This window comes from Haliaeetus leucocephalus, unplaced genomic scaffold (genome assembly GCF_000737465.1).
Source record: "Haliaeetus leucocephalus isolate CR32 unplaced genomic scaffold, Haliaeetus_leucocephalus-4.0 Scaffold545, whole genome shotgun sequence".
NCBI lineage: Eukaryota > Metazoa > Chordata > Aves > Accipitriformes > Accipitridae > Haliaeetus > Haliaeetus leucocephalus.
Window position 1 is genome coordinate 5,721,913 of NW_010972981.1, and position 9,878 is coordinate 5,731,790.

Below are 9,878 nucleotides of genomic sequence, written 5' to 3' on the forward strand. Positions count from 1 at the left end.
GATTGCAATATTGCCTTTTAAAAACTTAATTCCTACTCCTTGCTGGAATTTGGCTTAAGGCTCATGACTTTGGGAGCTTGGTCAAAGAGTTAATGTGTTGGTTTAAAAAGAAAAAAGGTGCCTAGGGGGTAGTGGAGGGGAAGAGTGGCACATGCAGAGACGAGCCTTGGACAAAAGGAAACGTGTCCATTCTGGCACATTTCTAACCCTTCCCTGATTGTCGCCCGACTCCCACTCCATCAGGATCTTCTCCTGCCTCCCTCACTTCATCACCTCTGAATTGTGCTCCCTGATAGTTACAACTGGGGAATCGGTCAGAGACTCTGCTCCATTCAGCCACAGGTACTGGAGGCCACGGGGGGCTGTGATCTGATTAAGGCATTGTTGAAAACAGCTTTTGCCTTTCATCTGAAACCACTATCCTCGGACTGAATCAGTGGGAGCGGGTGAACGGTGCACATACAGCTACGTGGGCTCTAAAGGTACCCCCGAATCTACAGCTACAAAGAGGAATTTGCCTTTTAAAGTGCATACAGAGCTGTGAAGTAGGCTGTCTCACTATACAGTGCATAGTCAGCAATATTCACATCCAGTATATTTTTAAAATATGATTTTTATTCTTTTACTTAAACAACAATTTTTAAACTATGTCCTATAATAAATCCAGACTTTCAAATGGTATGAAATACTTCACAAATACTATTTCTGCTCTCACTGTTCCACATAAACCCAAAAGCAGCTAAGTTTTTCAGTTTCAACACACAGGTTTGTAGAGGGTCTCATCCTGCATCCTGAAGTGAAGTAATTAATTAAATCCCATAATTTAATTCGGGGGGTATTTGCAAAAGGTCGGATCGATGTCAGTAGTCTCAGCACCATTCCAGGAACAGTGCTACTTTATTAACGAGGCGAGCAAAACATTGTTTCTATGGATTGTGCATAAACAGTGTTTAGAATTTTTTTTTAATTTCCTGTCTGTGGACAAGCTGGATGCAAAAAAAACAATAGCCAAAGTTGTGGGCTAAGTTATATGGGTAAACCATTTCAGGCAATAACTGAGTGCAGAACATGGATCTGGCTGCCTGGAACTCAAACTGTATTTCCAATTTAAAATCATTCTGTAAAGAGATCAGATTTTCCTGATTAAGAACACTGAGAGAAGTTATATTTAATATCCACATCTACATTCCACGCTGTGCTCAAATTTAATCTCTGCCTAATAACAAGTTTTTTAAATTATATTGATTCAGCTAGAAGATCTCCAACAGGATATTTTCACAAAACAAAATAAAATAAATGATGTAACTTCTCCTGCTGAGCTCCACAGAGCAAAGGGCATGACCTGAACACCCATACTCACCTGTGCACGGCACAGGAAAGAGACGGGATTTCTTGCTCAGTAGAACACCAATAATTACATAATTCAAAGTTTTGGGTTTTTCTACATTGAGTCTGTTTACAAATATGTGTAGCTGGAGAAAACAGTTGTTGCAATCTTTAGAAAAACTATGTTTTCTGACAAAGTCTTCCAGCTTTTGCTCGTTGTGTCTGCTCTTTCTGCCTTTCTATGGCCAATGGCTTCTATTTCCATGTGGGCAGTACCATGCCAGGAGTGACTGTGAATATATTTGTGAAATGTATGACTACAGTGGGCATCGTCCTACGTCTTCAGTCCTGTGTCTTTTGTAAAATCACCCCTTTGCCTTTATCCCAAGGGTTTATCCCTGTGCTTCCCAGTGTGACAATTTCCACATGAGCCTTTGGGGCTCATCTAAGACCCTGCCTCTTGCATGTGTGGGTGCTTGCAGCTGCACAGAAGAAAGCCACTTCTTTGTGCTTCTTGTATGGGGTTTATTTAAACCAAAAATACATTAAATTATGTTATAATTTAGGTTATTGCCTAAGTGAATAATGCATTCCATCCACAAAGCCACCAATATTTATCTTCATTTTATTAAAAAAAAAAATTAAATTATTTTACTTCGAAGCATTATTTTCACATGGACAAACCCATTCTCCCCACCCCAAAATTCTTCTTTTAATTGACTGTGACACCAAATGATCTCACCACGTATTAGCACAGCTAAAATAATGTGAAAAAATACAACAAGTGTAACTCAAAGATTTTGGTTATGAGGCATAGATATTGAAGTGAAGACTGCAATACGTGTATTCATGTTCGAGGAGAATCTATTAGCATCTTGGAAATTTTAAGAGATACTCAGAACTGCAGCCAAAAACTGAGTGAAACTGTTGATGTACAGGACACCAATTTTTACAGGAGAATTTATGACAAACAGAGCATCTTCTAAGGCTTTTTATAAAGTCCCTTATCTTCAAAGAGCCTTTTTCCTCCTTTGTACTTTTGAAGGGAAAGTGATATAAGCTCAGACAGCGATAGCATCCATTTCCCATAAAATTCTCACTGTGTTTACTGTCAGCTGAAGTGTTTCATTACCTCAGAACTAAATCATGTTCAGCTGATGGCGCAGTCACTTTCCAAGACCAGATGATAGATACTTGAATTTCTGTAGGCCACTTATTGCCTCTTCTGACGCAGCTCAGGGGGGTGCAGATGCACTCATGTGTGTGTAAGAACATTTGGAGAGTGAAGCCCTTGTTGTCTTCCCCTCCTCTTCATCACCAACTTCTCCCCGTATTACAGGGGGCTTTTGCTTTGCACAGCAGGTGAAAGTGGCTAGAAAACCCATGCGGAAACGCTTGTTCATAAAGCAGTATATGATAGGGTTCACGCAGGCAGAAGTGTAGGACAACAAGTGGATAAAGGAGATAGGAGCCCCTGAGAGACGTTGGTCTGCCGAAGTGGTGTCAAACGCACGCCAGGCATTGACACTGAAGATGGGAGTCCAGCAAAGGAAAAACAAAATCACTATCACCATCAACATGCGGATGACGAGTTTCTTGGCCATTAAGTTGGCAGAAGAGCTGCTGCTTCTCACCCTCTCTATTTTGCTATGGCTAGTAACAGAGAGCTGTTGCAATGGCATTTTCCTTTTTCTTTTGGTTTTGTTGAGGTAGCATCCATCTCCATCCTCGTATTTGGCGCTGCAGGTACTTATTTTTCTTTCTGTACATAGAAATCAGTGCTTAAATAGGTGGCAAAATATCTCTGAACAGTGATTCAAAATAAAATATGAAGAATGGAGTCTAAGTCTAAATAAATAACATAATTCATGGCTGAACAACTGCTGCAAAGAAAGCATGGGCCTACTTCTGAGTCAGTCGTGTATCAGCTGCTCTGTGTCCACTATCTCCCAATACTCTCATGTCTTAACTCTATACAAATTGATGCAAAAGATGCAAGAACACTGTTTGCTCAAGTATTCGCTGAAGATAGTTTTCAAAATTATATGCTTATATCTTAATTTGACAATTTTTATTGTTGTGTTTATCAACGGAAATGGTCCTCATCCATGGCCAGAAAAAAAATCTTGGTATTTCTGTAATAAACAAATTAGAAATTTAACATATCCCCCCCAGAGTCTTTGCAAACAAGCCATAGGTGAGGCATTATTTGCTAGTGAATAATGGAATAACTTCAATCAACAAGTGCATCTGGCAGGTTCACGAACGTAACTGACCGTAATGATCATTTTTGCAAATAGAAAATCTTGCTTTTAGTAGCCTCAACATGAGTGCTTGTATCTTCAACTCTAATTTAAAAAATTCCCAAACCTAAATCTATTGTTACCTCGTGAAGATTTTCTCTGGCTGGCATCAAATTTTATTCCTCTGTAGAGTTCCAAAGAAATTAGGCCATACGCAACCATCATTATAATCCCAGGTATAAGAAAGAGTATGAGCAGCAGGAAAGTGTACCTAAAGAATCAAAAGACAAACTGAGACCAGGGAACAGCACAAAACCAGAAAAAACTCCTTTTTCTCCAGGTGAGAACTGGGGGATGGGGAACGGGGCAGGATTTCAAGATTTTTCTGAAATTTTCTTGTGCTAATCCAAAGCATCATTTTGACACCTCTGGAAATTAGAAGCTTCCCACCTCTTCTCCTCCTTCTTCTCCTAGAAAAGTAGAGCAGGAACAAGGCTATTGTGGCTGCGAAACACCCGTCACCCAAGCTCCGGAGGCCCAGAGGAGACGGGCGCTCCTGTGGGGGTGAGAGGAGGAGGAAGGTCTCTCTGCCCATGAGTGGGGCTCCCTGCTGTAACCAGATGAGCGTCGGATGCCCTATAGCTTTGAATGATGTAAAAGTTGCCTTGCAGAAGCCAAACGAGGAGCTGCTGATTGTCAGAGGAGCCCCGGGTACTGGCAGTCACTACTTCAGTGAGATCTGACTTGCCAAGGGTTGTGGCACACGCAGGCAGGGACAGAGAAGCCACGACCCGGGCTTTCATCCCTCGGGCTACGCAGAGCCCCCAGGGAGGGGTCCCAGGGCCGGCAACCCCTTTGCTAAAGGAAGCGGCTTTTACTTGGCTGCACATCTGTTACTCTCCTAGGCAGCTTCACTAATGTGATTACGAGTTGGGGAAATAATTCTGTTTAAATGCATTCACGAGCCTACGTCTCTTCTGCTCCCTGGGACTTCGGTGCAAACTAATGCACCTGGGAATCTGCAATGACACCATGGAGAAGAAAATTTCACCCTGGACCCTCCCTCCTTATCTGTACTCATACTGCCAAACACCTGAGACTACCGAAAGCATTAATACAAATTCACTATGTTTGTGGATACACCATACTGAAGCGCATACTTTAATCTTGTTCACAGTTCCAACTGACCTTCAGTATCCCCCAAAATCTTAACATCTTCTCAGTGCCAGTTAAAGCATTTAGTCATCGTGCAAGGACACAACGTCTAAGTAATATTGCTGCTTGATAGTGCTACTATTTACTTACTCTGCCTGAACGTGTAGGACTTGGAGCACTGTCCCCTCACCTCTCTGCCCCTATTCTCTATAAGTGACCAAAAGGGTTCAGTTCTCAAGAAGGGCATTTGCAGCCTCTCCAAGTTCTCGTATTCTACTTCTCTGCTTCAGACGACCTTCAGACAAACAAATTAACAGGCAAGGCAGCACACAGTGGGGCACTTGTATGTGTCTGCGTTTCTCAAAGAATCAAGGATTTCTCTGAAAAGATTTAAGTTTATGTATAAATTAGTGAAAGCAGCATTCCTACTTGAAGAGTGACAGATGCTTTCCTTACAGGGACAGTAAGGGCTTAGCAGACCACAGTGTGAGAATCATTGCCACGTTGGGTATCATTCCTAAGACAAGGGGAAAGTCATACAAGTGTCAAAATGTAAGCAGCTTAAAAATAGGATTTTTTTTTTTTTACTTCTTAAATAAGCATGATAGAAGTGTAAATGTTTGCTGAAGGTTAATACTTGATTTTCAATAGGCTTAATGCTACCATGAAATCCTGTTTTCCACCAGATAATTATGCATTTGCCAACAGTCAGTTATGTCTTACCAAGATTGCTGAATGACATCACTTGGCCAAAGGAGCCGACACATATTTGCAGTGGTGTTGTTATACTTGGTAAAAGGTACCAGTTTGCTGTAAATTGGGTATGGTGACATGATAGTAAAGGAAACACACCAGGTAGCAGCAATCACTTTCAAGGCATGAGATTTTGTCTGCCAGACCCTGGACTGCAGAGGTTTGCAAATGGCACTGTATCTCTCCAGAGAGATGGCAACCAGGTTGAATGTCGATACACTTACAGAGACACCTATATATATAAAATAAAGAAAAAGGTTATTCTCTTGTTTTAAAGATTCATGTTATTTTCAAATAGTCTTGCTAACTTTCTGTATGCATATAGAAAATTAAAAATATAGCAACCTATTTATAAGCTAAAATATTTATAAATATCATACTGATTAAGTCAGCAAAGAATGTGTGGGTGATGGGTCTGGGTCTCCAGACTGACGTTGCTGCTCTGCGCTTCTCTAACTCTAGAAGTCCAAGAGAAAAGATTCATTCTGTCAAACCATGAAATTCTGATAACAGGGAAAGAAGATGCTTTTCCTCCTAATTCTTCTCTTTGCTACTGTGGTTTATCCACTCCACTAATTGCATTGAAATTCAAACGAGCATTTGAAATCAGTGGGATTATGCTATTAATTTCTCTTTTAACACAGAAGTTCATAGTCCCTCTTCTATTGTTTTAATTTTTTTAAGTGTCCTGCTTGACTGGTGATCTGATTTTCTCATTCAAGAGAATTAAATATGTTATCACTTTTTAAATTAGATGCTAATGGAGATACAAGGCAGAAGAAATGAAGTTATGAAGGAGAATCTTTGCCTTTCAAGTGCCCTTAATTTCTCCTGTTCATATATTATAAAATAAAATGCAGTGGTCTGTATTTCTGTCACTGAGGTGTCCCAGTTTATCACTGCAAGATTATAAATATTTCTTCTTAACTTTGTCACAAATTTTTCTTTCAGTGAATGAGCTTTCATTTAATAGTCTTTGTGAATGTTCTCATGTGGGTCAAAATATAAAACACCAATATCTTTTGTTTGCTTTACACAAATTATCTGTAATTTAAAATAAGTCTTCCTACATCTTAAAATGAAAAATTGAGCATAGGTGATGCAATGAATGTTAGTGTCTGTTTGTCAATTGAAACCTCTGTTAACATAAACTGCTAATGGGAAATATCCACATTCTGACTCTTAAAATAAAACACCTTCATAATGAAAAACTCCATGTTCAAAAATATTTCACTGGATTTTTTAATAAAGTAATTTACACAGTTTGAAATAAGAGAAAGATGACAATGCTTCAGTAATGGTTTATGGTATTTATGGCAGCAATTCATTATAATTGTTTAAACATGGCCTTTAGTTTTATTGGTTTTATCTACAAAAAGATGTTGATTTCCCATTCGCACGCTTTAGGTGTGTACTTTCACATTACATCAAAGTTCTCAAGGGCACGGGTTGAATCAAGGGGACCTAAGGTTTCTGTAATTAACCACGGGTCTTCCAAGGTAGCAAAAACTTTACATAATGTTCTCCTTTTTTTTTTTCTTTTTTAACTAAACAAGCAAACACACAGGAAGTATTGGAAGTGAGACAAAAATCACTTACACAGGGATACGTAATCCAGGCATTTTGAAACTCCTGGCCCCACAACCAAAGGAGGTACGGCAAGGCACGTAGAAGTGATGCTTCTTAAAACCTGTGTCTGTATTCTGTGGTCTTCTGGTGAGCTCTGATCGCGCCTGGTCTGTTCTCAGAAAGGGCTTGCTCTAACTTCCAGCTCTGCAAATGACACCTACTTTGGCCTATTTTTTTCATGTATCGCTGCTACCAAAAATCTGTGGGCAAGATCTGCCTTTGGCGAGTACTGTACAACCCTGTCATTTGCGATGGTTGATCTGAACTCTGCTAGTAACTCTGTCAGTGATGGGTAAGCAAGCACATGTGCCAGGTTCCTCCTCAAAGCTTGATCGTGCAACATACTTCTCAGTTAACCCGATTCAGCAAAACACTTCTGTATGTCGTTAAAATTAAGTGGGTGCCTCTGTGTTTTGCTGGATCAGACTGAGGAAACCAGAACCATGAAGATTTGCATGACAAGGTTGTTTCTTTGTGATTTTGGTAACTTTTCAATGGCAGATGGAAACAATCGGCTTTTTACTGGTCTTTAATGACCTTCTCACCTATTTCATTAGTCAGTCTTCAAAATAAGTATAAACTTCCAACACTTACCCATGAAATAAGTGGCAGTTTTGCAAACAGCACTACCAAAAATAAAATCTTTCAGCAGGTTGGGAATGAGGGTGAATGGCATGCAGAAAAGGCAGAGCATCAGGTCGCTGACTGCTAGTGACAGCAGGAACGTGTTGGTGACTGTTCTCATCCGCTTGTTTCTTATCAGCACTGTAATTACCAGCATGTTCCCCAAAATGCTGAGCAGAAATATCAAACAATACAGCAGAATCCGAATTATCTGATGCAAATCTGAAAATTGTCACAAGGAAAAATCAGTTATGCAGCATACAGCTCATAGACTAGTGTTATATGTTTCATCCTTTAATCAAAAGGTAAAAGCCTTTCTGTATTCAGTTTTACTAAGGTTTATGTCTTACACCAATGCAAAATCAGTGGAAGTGCTGAAATTCTTAAACTTATTCTGATCTACCTGAATTGCATAACATTAAAATACCATACATGCAATACAATGTACATTTGGAGAGCCAAACACGACTTCTTAAATGCACGTTCTGCTCACACTACCTGGTGTGAACCATTCACTCACCATGGGAGTTCCTCCTTTATGCAGAAGTAAGAAACGATACAGCAATTAAAAAGATTTTAATACATGGATATTTTTTTCAGCCTCAGAGTGCTATAATTTCATATTTAATCACTTTCATACATGGTATCAGATCAGATAACTCCATTGTTCTTGAACTGTTCAAAGAGTAAAAATCATGTTTCTCCAAGTCCTTAGCACAGCTGTTTACATTCTGTGCCCAATAGTGCTACTGTTTTGGTTTTCCATTATATCCAAATTTTGTTCTAGTTGAAATTTTAACCTGGAAAACCAGCACATGCTAAATTCTTTCCTCCCTGTTTCTCATCCTAACTTACCAGCAAGCAGTTGATTTTGCACTCCCTCACAGAAAAAGCCTTGTGTAACTGTTTCTTTTCATAGTAGCTCTACTTCCAGCTAGAAGTAAAACTGCCTGAAAAAAATCTATTTTTCTATACATACCTTTAGAAGGATAAGGTGGATCATCCACACAGAAAAAAGTGTCATTTTCCAAGATGATATCGCACAGGAAAGCAGTAAAATTGGTGCCATTCCCAAGGAAGCTAGCATCAACTATTTCCATTCTTCAGTATCCACAGGTTAGCTTTGACGAGGAGGAGGGTGGGTTTGTAACTATCTGCCCATTCTTTCAGTAAACAAATAGATTTCTGAATGAAATCGTCAGGAGAAACACAAGAGAGGCAGTTGTGCAAGGAAGCTCTTCTAACTCTCCGTCAGGAGCACCCAGCACACAGAGTCCTGTTCAGGCTGAACAAGATTTATTGCAGGGGCACACAAGGCAGTTCAGAAAAGCAGAGCGTGCTTGCACATACACACCTACACATATGCATGCACATACACACACACACACACACACACCCCCTCTGGTACTTTTTTAGATCCACCCTCTTCTGTTACTGGACTACTGTTAGGATTATAAACAGGCTGGGAAAAGATTACAGCATTAACCCCTTGCAAGATTGGTTCTATTCAAGTCTCAGCAATATTTCTCAGAGGGGGTCTGTTACGCCACGGCCAATAAATCACAACCAGTGAGTGATAAGAGTGATAAATCCATCTCTCAACCAACAACATATAAAATGGTAAGAGTAGCTGAATAAAAGGGCAGAGAAAAACATAGTGAAGATTTTGCATGCCCTACAAGGAAACGCTTCTTATCTTCATATTTTTCAAAGCAGACTGAAGACTGGGTATGCTCAGAAAAACAAGAGCTGTTACATTTATCTCATTTGGTGAAGTGCTAACTTCATATGAAAGCGCTGTACGTGCCTGATCCAAACTCCAGCCAGTCGACAGAAAGACCCATTAATTTCAATGTTCTTGGATCAAACCTTATGAAAGTATGATATTAGAATTATCGGTTAATATAAGAAGAAGCCTACACATTTTCTCAGTGCAATGACTTGTATATGACTTGAATACAAACTTGATGAACTGATAAACTGTGGCACACTAGTTATGCATTAGCGTACAACACAACAATCCTGGTTGTTTAAAAGAAACCCTTTCTTCTGAGTTCTGCTTTTTGAATACATAAATATCATCCTGTCTGGTGTTTTCACAAAGTCATGGGCTTTTAACTTCCAGTATACAGCTTGTTTATGGCCAAA

General features: G+C 39.7%; 1 protein-coding gene across 1 annotated transcript; it reads right to left on the reverse strand.

The window, feature by feature from the left end:
* Positions 1-1,832: 1,832 nt before the first annotated feature.
* Positions 1,833-9,233, reverse strand: CCKAR (cholecystokinin A receptor). The gene is made up of 5 exons (XM_010576873.1): positions 8,710-9,233; positions 7,701-7,952; positions 5,448-5,709; positions 3,713-3,840; positions 1,833-3,088 (listed from the first exon to the last, which is right to left on the reverse strand). The coding sequence occupies exons 1-5, from the start codon at positions 8,828-8,830 to the stop codon at positions 2,562-2,564; spliced, it is 1,290 nt and encodes a 429-aa protein (XP_010575175.1). The 5' UTR covers positions 8,831-9,233; the 3' UTR covers positions 1,833-2,561.
* Between the last annotated feature and the right edge of the window lie 645 nt (positions 9,234-9,878).

What these genes read in the sequence shown, in the direction of transcription:
- CCKAR (XM_010576873.1), bottom strand. Translation starts at nt 8,830, where the DNA reads ATGGAAATAGTTGATGCTAGCTTCCTTGGGAATGGCACCAATTTTACT. An exon ending in AACTGCCACTTATTTCATGG is followed by an intron (nt 5,710 to 7,700) that starts GTAAGTGTTGGA and finishes TTATATATATAG; the next exon opens with GTGTCTCTGTAAGTGTATCG. An exon ending in CCAGAGAAAATCTTCACGAG is followed by an intron (nt 3,089 to 3,712) that starts GTAACAATAGAT and finishes TTCTATGTACAG; the next exon opens with AAAGAAAAATAAGTACCTGC.